Here is a 25,367-nt window from a genome sequence, read left to right as displayed (position 1 = left end):
CTCCTGATGAGATCTTCGCTGTCCCAGACCCGGAGTCTCCTATTCCATTGGATCCCTGTCTTTCGAGAGAGGTTCTGACTCCACCAGGAGAGCTGACCTTTGGGAGGGGTCTGTCTCCTGTTTCATCTTTTGGCTATGATTTCCCTCTGGTGGCACCATCTCTACCACTTTTGGATCTGGAATTCGGCTTTCTCCTCATCAGAAGATTCTGAGCTGCCCTGTGAACCATTACTCCCTCCTCCAAAGACACACCTTCCTGGGCAGAAGGCCTGCACCAGCTTGGGACCAACCTCCACCTCATCATCTGCCTCAAAACTATTGGTACACTGTGCCATGGAGATCTCCACAACCCCACTTTGATCCATCCTATTGGCCATACTGGGGCCCATGGAACCAGTAGTATCCCTCAGAGTTGGTCCAGTCTGCTAGGGAAGTCATCCCTTCTCTTCCCTTCCCTTGTAGAAGGCAACTGGACCTGCCCCCTCATCCAGCTGAGGAGGAGTATGCACCAGATCCAGAGGTTCCACCAGAACAAAACAGATGAAGCAGTGACTCCAATGTCTCCATCCCCCCCACGACGTTGAATTTTACATTTGAACAATAAATGCACCCCTCAGGGAAAAAATTAAATTCTGACACTGGTGGGAGCTTTGTTGGTGCACTGACTGGTAAGTTGGCGTGCTAGGTTATATGAGAGTAGGGAAACTGAGACAGCGGCAGGGTCTGACACTGGGTTTGAGAAGACCCTGTGTGACCTGTGGTTGCCTGGGGTGGGGGGCACACTGAGAATGCTCAATCAGGGCAAACTGCAAAGAATGGGGCAGACAATCCCCCAACTGATGGTTATTTATTCTAATAATTAGATTCACCAAGCCAGCAACAAAACAGCTTCTACAACACCTTACTGGTTACTCAGAAGCCATAAACACAGCTCCCTTTAAGCAATCCAGCCTTGGGCTCCCACCCAGACAGCCAAGTCAAATGTGATGAGGATTACTGAAAGTCTTGTTCATCATATATAAAGGTCTGCCAATTAGGGATGTAAAAGGTTAGCCGATAAACATTAGTCTTAGCGGTTAACCTGCCTTAACCATTAACCCCGGGCTCACCAACCCCGTGCCAGCCCACCAACCCCGTGCCTGGCCGAAGTGGCCCCAGCCACAGTTAACCATTTAGACAATCAGTTAACCATTTAGACAAAATATTTTTAATAATTTAAAAGGTTACATTTTTAAATGGTATTAACATCCCTACTACCAATCCCAAGGGATCAGACACATTACCTTCGAGGTCAATTAATATTTCAGATTTTACCCAAATACAAACCTACAGCCAATTCTTATTAACTAAACTAAAAATTATTACAAAAGAAAAGAGAGAGTATTGTGGTTAAAAGATCATTATACATACAGATTATTAATAAAGTTTGTAGGTCAGTTTCATAGTAGAGATGGTGAGCTGCTGAGTTGCAAAAAAAATTCTTTCCCGAACCAGTCCATCAGGTTATAGTCCAAATAGGCAGTCCATATAGAGAGTTTGTTCAAATTCTTCCATGAGAAGTAGCAGTGTAATCCAGACTGACACTAGAGACCTCAGTTTTCCAACTCAAGCTTCCCCTGACCAAGCTTAAGCAGATCTGAGATAACAGGATCAGAGCCCTAGGCAGGCTATCGATAGCCTCTTGACAGCAGGTATTCCTTGGGTGAAGCATTGTGACCTTGAAGTAAAACTTTCTATTTCCTGTGTATACACAGGTAATTAGTTGCATTCATCAGCATAAGGTAGTTATCCATTAAGCAGTTCATAGACAGTTTACTACAAATTTCAAAGAGAAATCTAGACAATGATATTATTACACCCAAGTTCTGTTTAAATGTTAATATCCCCGTTTGATCTCTGAATCAATAGAAAATAGTGACAGACAGGAGCTGTCTGGTTATATTGTTAACCTCTAACAATGTATAGGTGTAAACAGACCAATACAATCACAATCTTCTTCCGATTCTCTAACAATGCAAGTCTACATTTCAAAGCACTAGTCTGTCTAACATGGCTTTAACTATTTATAAGGAATGGCCCCAATTACAATTTACATACTTTTCTAATATGGCTTTAAAAGTTAAATTTGGGTCATTTAGCCTGCAAGTTGCTGAACCCTTTCAGACTAAGTGTCACACCCTTTTACACAGTACTGTATATGTACACTCTTGGATAAGAAAGTACAGTGGCCTTATCATAGCCTACTGCATATATTCAAGTTGGATAAACGGGTTTTATTTTTTACAAATAACCATTTCTTTTTCTTTGTGTTTCTTGAATGAAAACCACAATATTATGTCCTTGTCCTCAAAGGAAACATGCACAACACCTTCAAAAGACAAACCTGGGAGCTTAAATTCCTAACTCTGCTAGACACCAAAAATCATGGAGTTAATAGGGACACTGGTTTTATGTGTCTTTACAACCATTTGTAACCCACTAACCACCACCTCTTGTTCCTATGGCTATGGGTGTTAATGGCCCACTTCATTTTGAATGGTACCTTATAACGTGTGTTAACGCTTATGCTTAACAATCATTCCACCTACCATTTAGCTGTGACCTCTGAGTACCTGTCCCAGAGCTGAAGAAGATCTCTGTGCAAGCTCAAAAGGTTGTCTCTGGGCAGGTCTACACTACAGCTGGGATCGACGCTCTGAGATTGATCCACTGGCGGTCGATTTAGCGGGTCTAGTGAAGACCCGCCAAATCGACAACCGATCACTCTCCAATCGACCCCTGTACTCGACCCCCAATGAGAAGAGTAAGTTAAGTCAACAGGAAAGTTTCTCCCGTTGACCCCCTGCAGTGTAGGCCCTGCGGTAACTTGACCTAAGGTATGTCAACTCCAGTGACATGAATAACATAGGTGGAGTTGTGTAGCGTAAGTCGACTTACCGCGGTAGCATAGACATAGCCTAAGTCTCTTTCAACAACAGAAGTTGGTCCAATAAAAGCTATTACCTCACCCACTTTGTCTCAACCACAGTACTAGTCATTCTCTTTTTAAGAAAAGATACAAAACAGTTAGCTCTTTTGTTTGACTTTCCACGTTTGTTTGGCTTATTTTTCTCGTGTAAGCTGTCTATTGGCAGTCCATTAATGACTTTTGCACTTGATCCAAATGGGAAAGAGTGACTTTTTTTTTTTTCAATTCCCTTACAGAACCAGTGATTAAGTTCTCCAAAATCAAACACAGCATTCAGGAGCCTCAGGAGCCTGGAGAGATTGCAGTCGTAAAGATCTCCATTTTACGTCTGGGTGACAGCTCAAAAGTATCTGTTGTGCGAATCCACACAAAAGATGGCTCTGCCACCTCTGGGGAAGACTATAATCCAATGTCTGATGGTAAGGATTGTCATGGAATTATTGAAATGCCAGTTCAGGAAGTTATCATGCAAATGAATGAAGTATAGCGAGCAGCAACATTATTGGCTTTACATATAATTCCCTAATTCTTTTTTAAAAATGACTCTAGCGATTCATGTGTCTTGTATCAGATGACAGTAGACTCAAGTGTACTTAGGCTCAGTCATTCAGCAGGACCACTTCAACAGTTTAACAAGCTCATATACTTTATAGCCCCCTCTGAATGTTTGGAACCAACAGAAAAGCCGAAGTGTTCCATTCAAAAGCCGAAGTGTTCCATTCCAACATGACGTGTCATTTGAACATCCACGATAGAGAAAACAGTGATTCTGCTATTGATTAGGAAAAAAGGTTAATTTGTTTGTCTTTAAACCAGACATTGAATTCAAAGAAGGAGAAACTGAACATATTGTTGAAGTTGAGGTCTTATACGATGGAGTGAGAGAAATGAGAGAAGCATTTACAGTCCACTTGAAATCAGATGAGAATATGGTGGCTGAGACACAGGTAACGATGGGGGATTTTTTTGTTTTGTTTTGTTTTTAATTTTGTTATGTCTGTTTGGTTTGGTTTGTATGCTTGCTTTTTAAACCCAGTCAGTGTTTTAAATATCCCTTTATTCATTAATAACAAATACTTTTTTTTATTTAGATTGCAAATTTTTCAAAAAAAATTTCCCTGTGATAATATGCAGTAATTGTAGGGCTATTTCGTGAAATATAGAGCTCCAGATTTTCAAAGGCTTCCCCTTTCTACATTCTTTCCCCTCAGGCGACATACTTAGGGCAGTGTGTAGAGTACAGGCACTGCATGCCCAGCTAACATGGGTATAAACAGCAGCATAGGTGAGGCATGGCTTATATGAGTAGAGTGCCCTATACACCTGAACCCCCAAAATATATACCCTACACAGCTCTCTACATATCCAAACAGTGCCTCCCATATCTAATGGCTATTTTTAGCAATGTCCTTCTGCCTTCCCCTGCCAGAGCCTTTCCCTGCCATACTGAAGGGGTCTGGGGGTGGGAAAAGACTCCAGCAGCAAAGAGCTGCTGGAGCCTTTCCTCACGGCCTGACCCTTTCCCTCCTGCCTCCCCCCTAACAGAGCCTTTCACTGCGGCATGTATCTACAAATGTGGTTCCTGTGCTCTACATGCTGCCTTAAGTGTAGATGTAGCCTCAGATTTTCAGTGTGCCGATTTAGTTGCTTAAATAGCCAATACATGCATGACAGTCTGGTGTTCATGCTTACACATGGCCAGCTAGGTCCCTAACTGGCTGTGCAGATGCACATGAATTAGATACAAATGGAGGTATCAAACTTTGAAAACTGGCCCCGGAAACAGTGAATTATAGATCCAGTGATTTCAGTGTGATTGTCAGATGGAGGGAGAAAAAGAGGAATGCAGTGATTTCCCCATCTATATGACATTGGTTTCTGCTCTCTAGCTTTATAAAATGCAAATCATTCTGCAGCAGTCTACTGACTTTGATCTCAGTTACAGACAGGGCAAACCATGACAGAGGCTGCTACAATAGTTAGGATCCAGCTTTTAATATTTCCATATCAGTGCTATTTATTTTCAACCATCAGACTCATTGTAAAGGACAAACTGCATGGTGTGGAGGGCTCTGTATGCAACAGACACAATGCTGTTCTGACAGGAAGTTTTGGGGGATCCTGAGCAGTGTTCCATATCCCTCGGCACTGCAGAGTATGGGTCCATAAAGACTCCTTCTGAATCTCTATGGGTGGAGATTTGGGGACAGGGCTGAGGTGGGTCTGGGACAAACTTGGTAATGATGTGGAGCCCCTGGCCATTCCTTTCTACTCCATGGAAGTGCAGAAGGGAAGCACCGTGAGTTTGGCGGCTACTGCAACCCAAAAGGTCCTGGTTCCTTGGACTGTATTCTAGAGACTGGATTTGGCTTCAGCTCTTTTTACAGCTTCTTGTTTTGTAACTATATTGTGACACTTCCTGGGGGTACCTAGGGTTGTGAGGCACCTCGCCGCCGCCCACCCTTAGCACGAGGAAGTCTTGGTTGTGCCTGGTGTGGATCAGCTCCCTGAAACCACCAGCCTCTGGCAACACACACACTGCCTTACAGGCCTCACTCTCTCCATACAGGTTAGCGACAGGCACACACCACCTCCTGAGTCCTCAGAGTATTCCCTGTAGTGTCCAGCCCCTTGTCCACTGAATGCGCTTCAGATTTACCAGCTTACTGGTCACAATACACCGCAGCTTACCTTAGAACACAGCTCTGCTGAACACGCAGCACTTTAGATATATTTATAGTGAAAACAAGACTAAGTTAATTATCAAAGAACAGAGATTCAAGAGATAGTGAGTAAGAATATTGGAAACAAACGGTTACATATCAAACAAAATCATAACAAGCTTCCTAGAGACCAAGCTTAACTAACAGGCTATCCTTCTTTCTAAAAAAGCTTCTCTCACCCAAAGCTCTCACCAGCATTTTCAATCACGTCTGATTGAGATTCCTTTTTTTCATGAAGCAAATTTGCTGTCCATTTACTGACTAGGTGAAGGATGCCAAGGAGTGTCTTTGAACCCCTAAATATATCAGCACAGCCCTTCGAGGTGCACCTCAAGCCTGGGTTTCCTCCTCCCGCTGTTTACCTCTTCCTGTTTCTTTCCTCTGTTTGATTGTTTCACAATCCCTCTTTAGTATTCAGTTCAGACTGGTGAGGGGAGACCTTTTGTGAACCATACAATACTTAATTTACATGTAAACAGACAGATACATAAACATTTCTTGCCTGAAAGAAGACCTGTTTTTCACTTTGCTGGTGACAAGTCCCTAGACACAGACCTTAAGAACATAATTTTCAATATATACACGTAATTCCTTACACAACATCTGTACACTCATTTTGCAGTGATATTGATGCCCAGTATGACTCAAGCTTTCATCAGAAACCTCACAGGACATTCTTTAGGGAGCTAGAATGTAAATACCAGGCCCTGGGGATTCCTGTAACCCCCATGTACCTCTTGTGCCCTTTGGCAGTTGGCATCAAGAGATATCTGGGTAACGTACATATAACAGCGTGTACATGTATCGCAATAGATACTACAACCCTAGGATACGTTATACCATTCCTATACTTCCACCAAGGTAAACTCAAAGTAGGCCAAGATTTTAAAAATTGGGAGCCTAAAATTAGGTTCTTAAATCCGTATTTAGGCACCTAAATAAGCAGCCAGATTTTCAAAAGTGCTGAGCACCCAGAAGCACTGTTGAAATCAATTGAAGCATCAGGTACTCAACACCTGTGAAAATCAGGCTGAATTCATTTAGGAACCCAAATGTGGATTTAGGAACCTAACATTAACCACCCTTTATAAAACAATCTTGCCCCTTATACTTACCTGGATTCATGCACATGCAGCTGTTGGTATCAATGGCACCTGAATATGTGGAGAAAGCATTTAGAATTAATCTTTACTCTTGCTCCCAATAATTATCTTTCCCTTTACAGGCACAGGGGCGGTGTGATATTCATTAATAGTTAATTGTGTGTGAACGGACCTTATACAGAGAGACTCAAAACTTAGGGGGGGGTTTTAACATCAGACGATCCTTTTATAGGCAGGATCAATGGGCAACAGTTGACGAACACTCTGGGGAGGGAAAAAAACGAACGAATTTCAGAGGCAGAGTCCAGCTGCAGCACTACGTTTTCCTCGTTTTCAGTTGCAGTAGTAACCTTTTCGTTCTCACAATTCAGATGAACAAAGCCATTGTGTACATCGAAGAAGTGAACAGCATTGCAGATGTGACTTTCCCAGCTGTGCCCCAGGTTGTTTCGCTCCTGATGTACGATGACACTTCTAAAAGCAAAGAGAACCCACATCCTCCAACTGGTTACCCTATTGTGTGTGTAACGGTATGAACTGTTCCTGCATGGTTTTGTCTAAACGATATTACTTACTAATGGCCTAGAAGGCATTTGGTGCTTGTCAGGCTGCAAATAGAGAAAAAAGAACTCCTGGATAAGAACTACAAGTAGCAGCCAGTTACTATGGGCTATTGTTGGCCTGAGTGAGTTTGGGAAGCCCTGACAATCATAGCCATGATTTAAAAAAAAAAAAAAAACTCCATGTGTGCACATGCTTGTTTAGTGTATTCTACAGCAACGGCTCTGACGTTGTAGTAATTTACACTTGTACAGTGTAGTGGTTTGGATGAATGCTATAGAGTATTATAGTATTTTTTTATAAGGGCAATCCTAGGAAGAACTTACAGTCTACAGTAAATTAGTTTACCTATACAGTTGGATCAAGCCTCCAGTGAAGTTTCTGTTTTCTTAAGGTCTCCTGCCAACAGGGTAACAGCAGTGCAGCTATGTTGTTGTACATAAATAATAATTATTAGTCCTTTACAGAGTGGTTTCCAGGGTCAAAGTGCTGTACGGACATTAATTTAGTATTCCGCACACACCCCTGGGAAAAGGTGGGTAAGAAAATCAGAGAAACTAAGACTGGAAGGTCACATAGAACCAGGATTAGAGTTCAAAGCTTAATCATTCAGGCCCCACAACATCACTGTGACTTAGGTATGTAAAGGTGCGTCTACACTTACTGGGGTGTGCAGAGTACAGACACGGCACACCCAGCTAGCACAGATATAAATAGCAGGATGGATGGTGAGGCATGGCGTAAGCAAGTAGAGGGCCCTTCATGCCTGATCTCCCACCCGCCACACCCAGGCAGTGCCTCCCATGTCTATTTTTAGCGAAGTATCCTGTTCTTTCCCCCCAGCCAGAACCTTTTCCTGTTGCTTCCATCTTTGTGGAGCCTTTCACTGTTGCATGTAGCTGCACATTACAGTGACACGTGGTGACACAGCTTGCCTTTCACTGCGATGTGTGGTTACTCAGACCCTGCAGACCATATAGGTAAGGCCTAAGTCCCCTTATTTTACTGATTTAGGAATGAAGACACAGAGATTGACCAGAATTTTCAAACCTGGATGCCTAAAGCTAAGCACCCAACTCCATCTTTAGACACACAAATAAGTGGCCTGATTTTCAGAGGTGCTGAGCCCTGTAGCTCCCATTATGTTCCAAGGTTAAGCAGCAAAGGGAGATGCGGTTAGCAAGTACATGATAAAGTGAAGAGTTTTCCACACTTCCCCTTCTTAAATTTTGAAGTCCCAGACCTTCGCTCCTGTCTCCTCAATCGAGTTGTGTGACAGAGACTCTAACTGTAAAAAGAAGGTGTTAAGTTCTGAAACTTTACCAGAAGTAGGTATTAGAACAGCATTTAATTGCTAGCTTTCCCAGAGCACACAGGCAACTAGAGATAACGCTGTATATTTTGTGTGTCTGTTGACGTGCAGGCATGTAATCCCAAGTATTCAGACTATGACAAGACTGGGTCTCTCTGTGCAGCTGAAAACATCAATGACACTCTGACCCTGTACCGCTGGCTTATCAGTGCTCCGAGTGGCAGCGAGGGTGTCACCAGCCCCCTGCGGGCAGTGGACTCCAACACCTTCTTTACCAACACCAAGTCCATCTCCCTGGACTCCATATACTTCCAGGCTGGATCAAGGGTCCAGTGTGCAGCACGGGCTGTCAGTGCCAATGGTGATGTGGGTCTGGAACTGCTGAGCCCTATTTACACAGTGAACAGAGAAGACGGTATGTGGTAACGTGTTGAATGAAAGGCAGGTGCCACATCAGCCCTGTAATGTCAGCATTTCATGTCTACCCATAATTCAGGTGTCATTCATATTGGGGGGGAGGGGTGGAATGGAGACAATGATTCATTTATTTGGCATCTATTTCTAGTGAACCAAACAGCCAGATCACTCCTGAGTGTGTCCTCTGCTTTACACTTTATATGTATGTACAGCAAATATGGATATTTCTATTTTAGACATCAAAACAGCACAGTTACCGACAATGAGTAGAGAGCAGTGAAGCCTGCTCAGAAGAACCGAAGGACTTCTGAACATGGGAACATTTAGAGATCTACAGACCAGGGCTGGTTTAAGCATAGACGCTGTAGGTCTATGCCCAGGGCCTCAGCTCCTCAAGAACGATGTGGCTGATTAGATCAGAATCTCTGTTTTCAGTTTTTTAAAGCATGTAAGTTTCCATGCCTGATGGGTGGGAAGAAGAGCTTGAAAACATGGAAATGTGTGTAACTGATGCAGTGAGGTCTGCCTGAGTCTGCAGAGAGCCAGGAACAATAGCTCTGATGGTGTGAACTGCCCCATGCATCTCAGTGCGGTGTTATTTCCAAGACCCGTTACTTTGAAGGGCTCTGCCTGCAATACCCCAGTGTAGAGCACTCTGTCTGTATGTCCCCCCTACAGGTAGGACTGATCCTCCCTGCCCAATTGGACAGATTTGTATTAGCAGGGCTTGCGCTAGCATGCTTATAATAGCAGAGTGGTCCTTGCTGCACCAGCAGAGGCTCAGGCTAGACACCTGAGCTCAGACTCACCCAACCCCCCCGGGTCCAAGTTCAGTTGACTAGCCCAAGCCTCCGCCAGTGCAGCCACGTCCACACAGCTATTTATAGCCTGCGAGCTTGAGCCCCACTAGTGGGAGTCTGTCTGCTTGGATTGGGAGGCTCACTCCCAGCTGCAGTGTAGACATACCCTGTGGCAGGAGGAGAAGAGTGGAGCAGGCTTGGACCACTCCCCCATGGGCCTAGATACCTCCTGGCTCCTGGGGTATACTGGGAGGCCCCATTGCTGCCACCGTTCCCTCTCTGACAGTTTAGGGGATTGGAGGCCTTTACTGCTGCTCCTGCCTCTCTGGGAGGGAGACATCCTGCCATCACCACTCCAAGTGGACATGGAGCCCTGGCATTAGGGTTGGAGCCATGCAACAGGGACAGGAGGGTAAAGCTGGAGACACAAGGAGCGCCACATTATGGTGTGCCGGGGCCCCAGATTGCCTTAATCCAGCCATGCTATCGACATGTAGAACAAGCTCTGACTTGCTTTTGTTTAGACTAGTGTCTCGCAATTTAACAGACTCTTCATGATCTCTCCCTCTCCCCAGGTCTTTGTCAACCTCGGATCCCAGGAACGGTTGGAGCAGAACCTTTCTCAGCCAAGATTCGCTACACGGGTCCAGATGATCCCGATTACCCCAACCTGATCAAATTAACAGTTACAATGCCTCATATGGATGGTAAGCATGAAAAGGTCACAGAATTCCTTTTGTGATCAGATGCTGCCTTGGACTTTCATCTCCAGCAGCCACAGATAAGTGGCAGTCATGAGCCATGTGTCCACCTTATAGCAAACTTGAGCATTACTTCTGGCAAAGAGGGATTTTTCTTGAAAGAAACAGCACTGTAGGCTCTTGGTTAGAGAGGTTTTCTCGTATGGTGATACATTTTTTTAGACAAAGGGAACGCAGTGGATCTAATTTACCTCGATTTCAGTACGGCATTTGATACGGTTCCACATGGAGAATTATTAGCTAAATTGGAAAAGATGGGGATCAATATGAAAACTGAAAGGTGGATAAGGAAGCGGTTAAAGGGGAGACTACAGCGGGTCACACTGAAAGGTGAACTGTCAGGCTGAAAGGAGGTTACTAGTGGAGTTCCTAAAGGATCGGTTTTGGGACCATCTTATTTAATCTTTTTATTACTGGCCTTGGCACAAAAAGCGGGAATGTACTAATAAAGTTTGCGGATGACACAAAGCTGGGAGGTATTGCCAATACAGAGAAGGACCGGGATATCATACAGGAAGATCTGGATGACCTTGTAAACTGGAGTAATAGTAATAGGATGAAATTTAATAGCAAAAAGTGCAAGGTCATGCATTTAGGGATTAATAACAAGAATTTCTGTTATAAACTGGGGACACATCACTTGGAAGTAACAGAGGAGGAGAAGGACCTCGGAGTATTGGTTGATCACAGGATGACTATAAGCCGCCAATGTGATATGGTCGTGAAAAAAGCTAATGTGGTCTTGGGATGCATCAGGCGAGGTATTTCCAGTAGAGATAAGGAGGTGTTAGTACCGTTGTACAAGGCATTGGTGAGACCTCATCTGGAATATTGTGTGTAGTTCTGGTCTCCCATGTTTAAGAAGGATGAATTCAAACTGGAGCAGGTACAGAGAAGGGCTACTAGGACGATCCGAGGAATGGAAAACCTGTCTTATGAAAGGAGACTCAATGAGCTTGGCTTGTTTAGCCTAAGCAAAAGAAGGCTGAGAGGAGATATGATTGCTCTCTATAAATATATCAGAGGGATAAATACCACGGAGAGAGAATAATTATTTAAGCTCAATACCAATGTGGACACAAGAACAAATGGATATAAACTGGCCATCAGGAAGTTTAGACTTGAAAGTAGACGAAGGTTTCTAACCATCAGAGGAGTGAAGTTCTGGAACAGCTTTCCAAGGGAAGCAGTGGGGGCAAAAGAAATATCTGGCTTCAAGACTAAACTTGATAAGTTTATGGAGGAGATGATATGATGGGATAGCTTAATTTTGGCAATTAATTATCTTTTGACTATTAGCGGTAGATATGCCCAATGGCCTGTGATGGGATGTTAGATGGGGTGGGATCTGAGTTACTGCAGAGAATTCTAGGTGACTGGTTGGTGAGTCTTGCCCTCATGCTCAGGGTTTAGCTGATCGCCATATTTGGGGTCGGGAAAGAATTTTCCTCCAGGGCAGATTGGCAGAGGTCCTGGGGGTTTTTCACTTTCCTCTGCAGCGTGGGGCACGGGTCACTTGCTGGAGGATTCTCTGCACCTTGAAGTCTTTAAACCATGATTTGAGGACTTCAGTAGTTCAGACATAAGTTAGGGGTTTGTTCCAGGAGTGGGTGGGTAAGATTCTGTGGCCTGCATTGTGCAGGAGGTCAGACTAGACGATCATAATGATCCCTTCTGACCTTAAAATCTATGATTCTATGATTAGGTCCTATCCACAGTATGGAACATACTTCGTTTAAATCTGTTTTCAAACCCTGTTACAGCCTAGTATGTTATCACATGCTTTGCAGCTGAACCAGAAACTATTACAAAAATCTTGTTACACACAGGCTGTGTCAACACAGCAATAAAATACCTGCAGCTGGCCTGTGTCAACTGACTCAGGCTCATGCAGCACAGGCTGCAGGGCTATAAAATTGCAATGTGGACATTCGGGCTCAGGCTGGGCATCTGCACTGCCATTTTATAACCCTGCAGCCAAAGCCCAAGGCCACCGACTCGGGCCAGCCACAGGTGTTTTATTGCAGTGTAAACATACTCACAGTAGGCTGGGTCCTCCTCTCATTTACACTGGTGTAACTCCACTGACCTCAACAGAGTGATTCCTGGCTTAAAGCAAAGTGAGAGGAGAATCAACTTCATGTTTAGAAACCATGCTATAGACCAGTGGTGGGCAACCTGCGGCCCGTCAGGGTAATCCACTGGCGGGCAGCCGGACCGTTTGTTTACATTTGCATGGCCGCCCGCAGCTCCCAGCGGCCAGTGGGACTCTCGCCCGCAGGCACACCCCCAGAAACCAGCCAATGGGAGTGTAGAGCCAGTGCTTGGGGCCGGGGTAGTGCACGGAGCCCCATGCTGCTGCCTCCTCCCCCCAGCCTAGGAGCCGGACCTGCTGCTGGCCACTTCCAGGGTGCAATGCAGTATCAGAACAGGTAGGGACTAGCCTGCCTTAGCTGGACAGCACCACTGATGGGACTTTTAATGTCCCGGTCAGCAGTGCCGACCAGAGCAAGGCGACCCAGTGCCTTACATGCCATGCCAGTACTGGGGTGCGACCCTCGGTTTGAAAAACACTGCTATAGACTGTTTGCAGAAGGTAGCTGCTGCAGTTTGGGCTAGCATGGGTCTAAAAACCAGTGTGTTAGAATTCTGCTAGCAACTGCCTGGTTGGAATGATTGGAAAAATGTGGTTGACAGCCATCTTCGAACAAGGGAGTTGTTATGTAGGTCTAGTAGAACCATGTGTGTTAAATGTTTTGTAACACAGTTATTAGTAGCATGGCTCAAAGTAGAGGCAAGGCCTTTGCCTCTTATGTTTTCAGAACAGAGGTTTGCCATGGAAATTGCTTTCATTTGTTCAAGGGGCACTTTATCTAGACTGGTTTTTGTTAGGAAACTGAGCCATTGCTGAACATGGTTTTCCACAATAGTGTAGATGTTAGCCTTCGCGAGACAAAATCATTTCCAATACCATCGCAGAAAGCATATTTGAGTCTCGGTAATACTCACTGAAACTATTCAAAAGATACATTCAGGCCTAAAACCTTTTCAGTACCGGTACATGGTTGAAGCATTGCTTAAAAAAGCTTTGGTCAGCAACATTTCAGTTTTCTACTATGAACAAGGTTTCCATGCAGTTCTCTGTATTATTGCTATACGGCTACAGTGACAGGGATTAGGCATCTAGGCAGTTGCAGGGACGTCTGCATTTAACCCTTTAACAGCCGAAGCCAAATTTTTCTGAAATGTAAAGTTTGCTATCCGCAATGGATTTTGTACTTAGGGTCGTTGTTACACAAGACATAGTGAGCCACCAAAAAAAAAAAATCACCTGAAACAAACACAGCTAATATACATAGCATACTTCACATACTCATAAGCCATAGTGGAAGTCCTTCTGGAACAACATGGTGAATCCGTGACGTTCATACTGTCTCCAAACTCACAAATGTACAGAAGTGTACATATGGCCTTATAGCCTCAGAATGTTCCCATGTAGCAGAAGGGTGAAGTTTTCCCTACCCCATTTATGATGTCAGAATTGTCAGTACATTTGCAAGATGCTTAGAACATGTGACCAGTCAGTCTCGTCAGCTGAGAATGCTAAATGGACTGTGTGCATTGTGTTTCAGGAATGCTGCCTGTCATCTCAACTCATCCGTTATCCAACTTCGAGCTGACTCTTAGCCCTGATGGCACTCGTGTGGGCAACCACAAGTGCTCCAACCTTCTGGATTATAATGAGCTCCAGACCAAACATGGTTTTGTTACAGATGAAACCAAGAACCCTGAAGTGATTGGGGAAACGTCACCCTACCAGTACAGCAACTCTCTGCGATCTACTAAGACCTTGCGTTTTTACCGTAACCTCAACCTGGAGGCCTGCCTCTGGGAGTTCAACAGCTACTATGCTGTGTCTGAACTGCTGACTGACTGCGGTGGCTCCGTTGGCACCGATGGCCAGGTATGTGTCACTGCGGAAGCACTTGCACAAGAGACAGAAATGTTGAAGAACCAAGTCCAAGCAAGAAACACTTCTTTATTTTATAAGAAAAGCGTTAGCCGCTATACAGATCACTTGATACAAATTCTCACAAGAAAGGTTCAGCTGTCCTGGGCGCAATTCCTTTAGAACAATTTAGAGACATTCAGAAGTCCCCAGAACCCATTCAGTTTCCTGTATTTCATTTGTTGATAAATAGCTTCTCCATCAGTTGCTCCACTCATTAAATTAGTCTCCTCTCTAATGACTAATCCAGCGAGGTGCTGAGTGCCCTCAATTTCTGCTGAAATACCACTGGGAAGAGACAGTGGGCCAGATCCTGACTCCCAGTCTGGCTGCTTTGCACCAATCGGTTGGAAATTGCAGGCTGGCATCCAGCTGGATAATAGCATATCCTGGCACCAGGTGTAGGGAGTGTGGCCAGCTCACCTTGCATCCTTCTGATTTCTGGCTGCCTTTATATTCCTTCCACCCATACTGTACTGAGAGAAGCTCAGTTGGACTGGCAGATTTAGCCCAGTATAGCCAGAGTGATTATTTGCATAACCACAAATCCCCTTTCTAGATTTTGTCTGAAGTAGTGTAAGGAGGAAATAGAGAGAGATGAAACGTAGAAGAGCCACCTCACTCCTCTCTGACTTCCAATAGAAAGCTACTCTTTCCTGGCTTAAATAAAACAGTGCTCTGTTAATTAGTAAACCCTGACAATTAACCCAACTAGGAAGTGAGACAAGATCTGGTTTTAAAACAACTGCTCCTTTATAAGAGTGTCTGTGCTGTTTATTTTCTTTCCCCCACTGTTTTAAATACATTAAAAAGCACTTTGAGATCTACTTATGAAAAACAATACAAGAGCTAAGTGGTATTATTATTTATTTATTTTATTACTAGGTGGGGCACTGTACCTCTGCATGCTGCCATGATTAATTTTTCAGTGCGGGTTTTACACATACACACCTTGTGTGTGTGTGATTCCTGTTGGCTGCTGCTCCTAACCTGGGTGTGAATGTGCCTGTAGGCTTCAGCTCTTTTTGTTAACCCAAAATATTTCTTCTTCCAAGTGTGCTCGCGCACACAATAGCAACCAAATTATCTTTATTTGCTACATTGGTGCAAACAAAGGCAGGATTTGGCCCTGTTGACAATATATACATAACGTATTGTCAGAAGCCTCATAACTCTCTTGTGTGCACTTTTAGACTATGGAAAGAAAAGAAACCCCTTCATCAGTTCTTAAAGTGGGAGTTCTAATTATGGACAGATTCACAGTGCTCAGTCATTTTAGCAATGACTGCACTTTGGTAGTGCTGCCAGACAGGTGACAGAACATAGCCAGAGGCCTGGATGCTGGAAATTAAAAAACACACACAGACATCCACTTTCCTGAGAATAACCAACCATGATCCCAGACTTCATTATGTATGAATTACTAGAATGTCCAGCAAAGGCCAGACATGCCAGTAACTGCACCCAGAGGTGGTTTAGAAAAGGCCTTGATATAACCGAGTTCCATTATAATCAGCCACCTTAATGAGAAGTCCAATGGGACTAGAGCTTGGGGGACTAGAGCCAAAATGTGTATGTATAGACTCTCCCACTCCAACCCCATCATGGACAAAACAGAGGAGAGACTCCAGTCTGGAATTTTGGTTCAATATACTATAAAGACACGTGCCATTTTCAAAATTGGGTTTTCGATCCACGTTCTGTTTTTCAATGCCTCAAAAGTATGTGGTTGTCAAATCTGGCTTTTGGTGCAGCCCATCTCTAACACCATGCAACTTGTAATCAATTCTGAAAGAAAAAACAAAAAGCAACAAAACTTGGCTATTGCTAATTCTGAAAGGACATCAGCTGTGTTCAGTTTGAAAAGGTGCTTTGAATAAGGAAGAGCTTAGTGTATTTCCAGAGCTTAGTTTCATTTCCAGAATTTTGGGCTGAAGTGTACCAGAGTTCACTCGTGAAGGTGAGCTTGCGAGTATCTATTCCATAATGGATATGTCTGTATATCCCAGAACGACTGTAGCGTTTGGAACAACTCTTAGGTCAGTGCCAGAGCTGCAGCCCAAGCTGATGTGCTTCAGCCTATGCCATAACTCTCTTCCGTTGACGTGCACTGGAAGTCACTCCCAAAGGCAGAAAGTAGGTTTGTAAACACATTGAGTAAAATGCGTGGAGGGTCTGAAATGTAAGCAATGCAAATGGCAAAAAAGAAGAGACATTTCCATACATTTGACTAATTGAAGGTATAAAAGTGAATTAGGAGTTTTCTTATGGTTGACAAATTACAATGAAAGCTAGAATGAAAGTTTGGCAACTAACTTCTCAGCATTAGACAGAAGTGCAGTAACCTTCTGCCCCAATGGTTTTCAGGTATTAAATCTGGTGCAATCCTATGTCACGCTGCGGGTGCCCCTCTATGTCTCCTACATCTTTCACTCTCCTGCTGCCGTTGGTGGCTGGCAGCACTTTGACTTGCAGTCGGAACTGAGACTCACCTTTGTATATGATACCGCCATCCTTTGGAAAGATGGCATAGGCAGCCCACCGGAATCAGAGCTCCAAGGTCAGTTCTTGCTCCTTTCCGTCTTATTTTTAGACTCGTCCCATCATGGCCCCCTTCCTTCCTGGGGGAAGCATACGGCAGTTTGTGTGATTAAATCAAGACTCCTCCTGGCCTTGAGAATCACACAAAAAGCAGCATCAAGGCCAATTCCCACTATTAAAATACCCAAAGAATAAGGTTGTTTGTTTTTAATTCCATATGTTGTTGAATTAGATATTTTAAAAGTTTTCCCCAAACATATAGCCCTTTAAATCTACCACAGAATGAGTAAAAACAATAGACAGCCCCATTTTAGAAATAGATAACAGAGGGTAGATAACACATTTTTAGGAGGGTAAACCCCCAGAGTGCTAGATGGATGTAGGTTTACAAAACAATGGACAAGCCCCTGTGTTAATGGAAATGTTTGAGTGTCAGCAAAAGAGCGATCCTACTGGAAATTGAGCCAGAAGCCTTTGTGTTAAAGCTTGAAGACAAACTCAGTGGACCTTATTCTACTCCCACTGGTACTTGTTTTACACTAGTGTAATTCCATTTACTTCATAACAGACTCAGTGTGAAGGTGAGGTCAGGGTGGTCAGCAGACATCACCATTGATGACAGAGAAGTACCTGTAGAAGTTTTACTTCAGCTGAGCTACCCTGATTTATATCAGCGTAACTCGGAATCTGTCCCAGTGGAGCAGATCCTTAGTTCTATTAAAGTCAGTTAGTCTGAATATCAGTCACAGTAAGGTTCTATAATGCAGGAGGGTTTAGATCACCCAGAGAGTGCCAGAACTTAGCAACCTATTTCATTTCCCCAAATACTGACACTAACAAAGAGCCTTTCTTTCAAAAAGCAAACTGAAAACCATTCTAGGTAGACACGATGGCTTTTTTCCGTCTAGGTTCCCTCTACCCAACCAGCATGCGAATCAACGATGAAGGGCGATTGGTGGTGAATTTCAGGACTCAGATTTGGTTCCGAGGACAGCTTGTAATGTCTCACCCAAGTAAGTACTTGGTCTCTTCTCCTGGACTAGTATCTCCAGGAGACATGACAGCCATCTGGAGCACCGTCTGTTCCCGATGGAAGGGAGGTGTTTTATAACAAAGACCGTGTTTCAACAGATGGGGGGGAAAGGAAATTGAAACCATTCTTCTCAGGGATGGCGGAGATTCCTTTGTGTCGGCTGTCATTGTGTGCTGATTGATGCTGATGCCTTCCAGGATATAACTCACCCTTCGCTTCTACAGGTACTTCTCTGTCATCGATGGTGCTGTCTGCTGACCGCCCCGACCTCACCTTCACACTGAGCCTGTTACGAAGTGAGCCAACCTTCCACCAGCCCGTGCAGCAGTGGAGCTTTAGCTCAGACTTTGCTGTGAGTTCCCATTCAGAGTGGGGATTTGGGGAGGCTGCAGTAGGCAGGATTGACTTCTGGTCTGGTGAAAGCTGTCCTGCCGTGGGTTCTACAAAATCAATCCGAGTCTGTTCACATAGATTTGATCAAGGATATAACAACGACGATCATTTAATGCTTGCCAGCTTCCAGCTGCTTTACTTTTATATAATGAATGATCACAACTCCCTGGTGTGGTGTATAGATATTATTATTCCCAGTATACGGATGGGGGGAAGAAGAGTAAATGATTTGCCTAAGATAAGACAGAATTTAAGTGACTTGTCCAAAGGGAGTCATTGCCAGAGAAATCTGATGCGACAGTCGTGGGAGTCATGTAAGTAAATAGGTACAATCATGGCCCTGACTCTACATTGTAATCTGTGCAGGCGGACCGTGTGGATTACAATGAAGGTTTGGGGCCTAGGGTTGGAATGGCGAAGACAGGAAAATTATGGAAAAGGAGAAATTATATAATAGCTCTTTTGATATGCAGGTTCAACATACACAGCTCAGACTAGAACTCCGGTCTCGTGGCTCCCAGTTCTGACTCCTATCGATTGAACTGTCTTGCTTCCCTGAGAAAAGTATTTACAATTGGGTGTCCTTGTGTACATATGACACTGTTAAGTAGGAAGGTAACAGATAGAAGACCTATGCCTTTGAATAGACATGCTGTTTAGACTGAAGGATTACAATAAAGGTAGTGGCAGTGCCCTGTATTTTGAACTGAAGCACTGGTTGTTCAGAGACTATGGAGCAATGTTCGCTTTCTAATGTTGTGGATTTGTTTTGCTAGGTACGAGACTATTCTGGCACTTACACTGTAAAATGTATCCCATGTACTGCTGCACCCAACCAGGAATATACCCTTCCTATCACCTGTAACCCGTGGGAACCAATCACCTTCGAAGTGGATATCAGGTTTCAACAGGTACAGCATTTTTATTTAAGGTTAACTGTTTAAATGCCGTACTTGTCTTCATGCATTCAAATTGCTGTAGAGCTGTGTTTGTCTGGTGTATCTCACGCTGTGCCATGACAATTAAACTCATATTTTTCATTTCCTTCCTTCACAATTTATTATAGCCTGTGGCTCAACTACTTCATATTTTTTACACCATGTTTATGGGAGCTGTTCGTGGATGTTAAAAATTGAGCAGACTGAAAATAAGATCATTTGTGTTCCTAACAGGTAGCACGAGAACCCCACTTCTTTTAATGCTGAGACCCTGGCTATAATGGAGTGGAAAATCAGGCCTGTACACGTGACACTTCGTTCAGATTTGTCATGGACATGTGCCTATTTAAATCAGAATATTCCTGTGCTTATGAAAGCAATTAAATGGTATGAATGAACACAGTGTCCCGTGAATTACCTCTCTTGTGTTATAGGATGTCTTATGTGTAGCAGATTCTCCCTTTCGGTGGATAGAAGGAGCATCTAGGTAGCAGTTAAGCAAGAGGATTGCAAAACTGAGCACATCTTCCCACTAAACTGCAGTGTGGCTGTAATTTTCAAATATCCAGAATTTAGGCTTGTAAAGCCTTATGTAGGCACCTAAATTAATGCATGATTTTATAAAATGCTACACACCCAACAGCACCTACTGATTTCAGTGGGAGTTGCACAGTGCTCATCTTTTTAAAAATTAGGCCCCTAACACAGGTGCCTAAGTAAGTATTTGTATGCCTGATTTTAGGCACCCAGTCCTGAAAAATCTGTGTCAGTGTAAATAGGACTCTTATTTATTACATGGTAATTAATTATATGAAAAAAATGTACTAAATCAGCATTATGGCTGTAAGCAGACAAGGTCAAGAAACTAAAAAATATGCCTTCCACAGTAGCGTAGTCATTACTCAGCCATATAGAGGTACATAGAGGAAGTTAACACTTTGTACCATGATTTATGTGGTAAGGAAGGGGTTAGGGTTGCTGTGTGAATAATTTTGAATTATTTTCAGACCTATGCAAATATGCAATCTTAAGGTTATAGCAGTAGGGTTTGACTTTTTTCCTGAATTAAAAATAATTTAATACATGGAAGAACATAACTCAGGGGATTGGGTTGTGGCACTTGGAGCAAATTAGGTTGTTAGTTTGAATATGACCAAAAGTCATTACTGAGTGTTTGGCATATGTGAAATGAGTTGGTGTGATCAATCCAGCTTCACTGGTCATGGTCTGACTCCTAGAGTTGATGCCACCCCATCTGGTTCAACTGGTGGGAAACTTGATAGGCATAGGGCAAGCGGGGTGGTAGACAGCCCCAGAAGGAAGGAGTGGGGGCAAGGTGCACCCTAGAGGAACACAGGCTGAAAGAGAGAGGTTTTCAAGCTTCACAGATCTTCTTCGTGACACATTATCATTCATGGGACCAGTGCCAGAGCTCATAGAGCTCTTAAATGATGATTTTATCCCATTTTATCCTGTACAGCAACCCTGCATGTATTAATTTTACATTCGGATTTGAGATGTACAGAGTACTGAGTGATCTGATTAGCTGAACATCACAGAATCTGCAGTAAGCACTGACATTTGTAAAACTGTAGCTAGATTTCAGAGCTTCTTTTTTTTTTGCCACAGGTCAGTGACCCAGTAGCGGCTGAGTTCAGTCTCAATACACAAATGTTCCTGCTGTCCAAGAAGGAGCTCTGGATATCCAATGTCTCCATGGGATTTGGGGAAGGAACAGATGTGGCGTTTGCTGAAGGTAAGCACACTTTTAGTAGCCCGCATCCCATTGTACTACATACTGCTAATCTGTTATGGACACGGAAATAGCTCTACTTTGAACAATAATTGAATGTTTCTTTTACTCATTTCTATAGCACCTATTACAGAGGCACCTGTGTGGTGCTTGTGGGATTTCTAAATGTTTATCAAAGGCTAAACAAAATAAATTATTCTTGCCCTGAATGTTGTTAGACTGTAGCTCTGGTGTGAGCAAATTCAAGACAGATAGGGCCACTTAATTGGGAAGATCCTACCACCAGAAAAGTAGAGCTCACTCTCTCAAGTAACTGGGAGCCTCACCCATAACAATCACCATCACAATGAATTGCAACCAGAAGTAGGAAGCCAAGGCAAAGACTTGAGCATACGTTACGTGTTTTCACGTTGTGCACTGACTGGAGTTCTGGATGTGCTTCAGGGATTCATAATAAAGTTCAATTATGCCAATATTACAGCACAATTCATTATGTGCGTAACTGGTCTCCAACACAAGACCTCCTTATGAAACCTAGATAGTCTGCTAGATCAGTAGGTTAGAGAGACAGGGCGGGGAAGGTAATATCTTGGATTGGACCAGCTCTGTGTAAGCTCAAAAGCTTGTCTCTCTCACCAACAGAAGTTGGTCCAATCCAAGATATTACCTCACCCTTCTTGTCTCTCTGATATCCTGGAATGGACCTGACTACACCAACACTTCATAGATCAGTAGTTTGTTACTTGAGCATAATAGCTATCATGTTGGATACCTTTTTACGTGGCTATGGGTTGCCCCCTAGTGAGAAGAAGAAAAAAGCCTGCTTACTCAGGAAACACTGCTTACAATGCACTAACTACTGCAGATTAGTTGCCAGTGTTAAATCAGTAATAAAGGTACTATATACAACTACAGGCAATTGAGACCTTAACATGGTCATTTCCTGACTACACAGCCATGGGTCTCATTGCATTGGTTTTATTATTACGTACCATTGTTTGTACAACGTGAAATTAATTACTTCCTGTGTGGTTACCAAGTGTTTAATTTGCTTTATTAGGGTCTGAAATTTATGGCCTAGTGATGGTGGACCCTGTTCAGAACTTAGGAGACTCTTTCATCTGCAACATTGAGAAGGTGTTCCTGTGCACTGGGGCTGATGGATATGTGCCCAAATACAGTCCGGATAATAAGGAATATGGGTGCCTGGCTGACTCACCTAGCCTATTGTACAGATTCAAGATCCTGGTATGTAAATGGTTAGTTCACATAGAGTAATTTAGAAATAAAGCTTGAAAATAGTAATCTGGTAATGTTTTATTCACTCCCCCAGGATAAAGCTCAACCTGACACTCAGGCAGAAGTGTTTGGAAATGTGAAGTTTCATGCTAAATTAGCTATTGATCATGCAGATGCTTTTCCTTTAGTAAAGCAGCCTGGTTCTGATGGTTTCAGTCTGTCATCCTCTCCTCTCTTCCAGGTAAGTTCTCTGGTATTTATGTTATACAAAAAGCTACTCATGGGAAAAGGATATTATCTCCATTTTATCATCATGGGCTACTTTGGTTCTTTTTACTCTATCATGCTCACCTGTGATCTGGAAACCAACCAGAAGAGTCACCCAAACAAAAAACACCCCATGAAAACCATAAACCTATCTCAAGCAGCTGCTGAGCCTCTAGGGATGTGATAGGTGAACTCTCCCTCCTCACCAGCGCTTTTCAGTATTTTGCTTGTGTGAATTAGCTACACTTTCTTTAAATGGCTTTCTACCTTGAAAAGCATGAGATCTTCTGACTCAACGGATCAGCTCCCTGCATGTATTTATTGTCATTTGTACTGCTTTTTACTACTGCTAGTCCTGTAGATTCAGCACAGGTAAAAGAAGGAACTAGATTTTTTTTCTTCTTGTGTATCAGCATTGTGTGTGCTCTGCCACACTGTAGACAATGGGGAGGGTGAATTCCCAAGCACACCAGAACGTTGTGCCGTAACTGCCCTGGGTGGATGCTGGTGCCCGGTTCACGTTAACACGGTCCTGTTGGAAAGAAGACTGACCTCAAAGTTACTTAGTTTGTGTTAGTACAATGTCCACACAAGGCAGTTACAGCACAGTATTTTGGGGTGCTCGACAAGTCACACTGCTCCAGTCTGCACTGTGGCATACTGTAGCCAAGCCCTAAGGTGAGCTATCTCGATGCGAACTGCTGAAAACAATGAGATTGCATGGCTTTGTGACTGGGAGCAGAAACTAGAGCCAATGGTATTACTAATGGGGATGGGCCAAGATTAACCTAAAGATGCTTTTATAGAGAAGCACAATTTGAAGAACCCGGTTTGAGGGTACTAGCAAATGGAAAAAGTACTTTTACTTGAAAGCTGTGCACAGCTGTCTAGGCACAGATGTTGCAAGTTACTGTTTTTTATCATCTCCTTGTGATTTCAATGTATAGTAAAGAGTTTTTTTGTTTTGTTCAAAGGTAGCAGCAGGACAAGAGTGGTACATTCATACAATTTACATGGTTAGGGCAAGAGAGAATGCTAACCGAGGCATGGGCAAGAGAAGCCTAGAGCATCATGAGGCACTCAGCAGCACCAGGACCCCGAAGCGCAGTCGGAGAGCCAATCCTGATGGCCCTGCCCTCACACAAGACATAGGAACAAATAAAAACAGGGGCACAAACATTCAGCATATAGTCCTCTACCATTCCAGTAAAATCACCCAGAATGAACAGTTCCTGGCAGGTGAGCCGTATCAAAGACCAGTATTGGAAATCACTGGTAGAGACTCTGAAAACAGCATAATACCTGTTGTGGGAGGAGCAGGCGGGCTGCTGCTTCTGATCGGCACTCTGGTAGTCGTATTTCTGTTAAAGCAAAGGGGACAGTCCTCTGAGAGGAAGAGGAAGCCATTTGTCACCTACTCCAGCAGCAGTGCAACTATGACCACCCCTAACAGCAGTAGTGACCGTTCTGAAGTGTAGGGGGCTTCTCAAAGCCCAGTTCTCTGTCCTTCTAAGATGTCATTTGCCTGAATTTGCTTTTGCAATTAAGTGTCTGGCTCACGACTTTGCACAGATACGTAATTGGTTGGGGCATGTGTTAGTACTAAAAACAGGTTCAGGTGTGAATGATTGATTTAGAGTTCAAAACCATTTTCCAGGAACAAGAGAGGACCCTGGGGGCTTTTTGAACCAGTGTAGGTACAGCTCTAACTCTGCCTTTATAGCCACTATGTAAACCTGATGTTGAGTTGCTACACTATAGATTTATTTTTGTGAAAAGAAAAACAGCAGTATGTATAGTGAAAATTACATAAATCTCTGAGGAAGAAAATCAATAAATTCTCCTCTCAGATCTTAGTAGGGATATTCAGTGCCAATCAAATCTGCTAGTCAGACCTGTGGGAAGATCAGAATTATTGGACGCCTAGCGGCTGTGATTATCAAAGAAGAACTTAGTACCTGTTGGCTACACCAATGTAGAACAAAGACCATTCCCTGACCCCCTTGAAAAATAGTAATTTAAGGGAATGGTAAAGTTCTGTAAACTAACAAATAAGCAAAGGCTATAAACATTACTCTGAGTAATGAAAGAATACGTAACATGCTACTCCATAACTATTTTAGAATGTCCTTGATTACTACTAAAGACTACTGTAATCACTTGAATTTAACAAGCAAATTATAAGCTCCTACATGAACAGTCATGGGTCAAGGAGGAGGATGTGGGAATTCTGCCTCTTGGCTGTCAGCACCTAGTAAATAACGCCAATGAAAATCACTGTCAAATCTGTGTAATTAAGCTGAGTGAAAATTATGTAGGATTTAATCAATCAGGACTTGAGGCAATAGTACTCTGGGAAATGTCTGTCCTCAAAAAAAGTTAGTTTCCTATCTTTGGCTGAAAAAGGACCTCAGGATGCATTATTTAGTCACATAGAAAACAAGCAGCAATTTGTAGCTCAATTAGTAAGTACAGAATAATCACAAAAATCCATAGCATAAAGTTTGCAGTTGCAGCTAAGAAATCCATCCGGTAAGTTATGTGCTCTG

At 43.3% G+C, this 25,367-nt stretch overlaps 1 protein-coding gene across 1 annotated transcript in view; it reads left to right on the top strand.

The window, feature by feature from the left end:
• Positions 1–24,296, top strand: part of FREM3 (FRAS1 related extracellular matrix 3) — a 109,600-nt gene extending 85,304 nt beyond the window's left edge. The window contains 14 exon segments of the mRNA XM_077814453.1: positions 3,205–3,387; positions 3,785–3,915; positions 7,166–7,324; positions 8,779–9,082; positions 10,460–10,591; positions 14,278–14,609; positions 17,022–17,214; positions 18,104–18,208; positions 18,453–18,580; positions 19,398–19,532; positions 21,189–21,315; positions 22,373–22,560; positions 22,646–22,792; positions 23,793–24,296. Coding sequence (XP_077670579.1) covers positions 3,205–3,387; positions 3,785–3,915; positions 7,166–7,324; positions 8,779–9,082; positions 10,460–10,591; positions 14,278–14,609; positions 17,022–17,214; positions 18,104–18,208; positions 18,453–18,580; positions 19,398–19,532; positions 21,189–21,315; positions 22,373–22,560; positions 22,646–22,792; positions 23,793–24,296 — 2,768 coding nt within the window.
• The last annotated feature ends 1,071 nt before the right edge of the window (positions 24,297–25,367 follow it).

The sequence above is a fragment of the Eretmochelys imbricata genome, chromosome 4, assembly GCF_965152235.1.
Source record: "Eretmochelys imbricata isolate rEreImb1 chromosome 4, rEreImb1.hap1, whole genome shotgun sequence".
NCBI classification, from domain to species: domain Eukaryota; kingdom Metazoa; phylum Chordata; order Testudines; family Cheloniidae; genus Eretmochelys; species Eretmochelys imbricata.
Note: the sequence above shows the minus strand (reverse complement) of the source record. Positions and strands in the feature narration are given on the sequence as shown.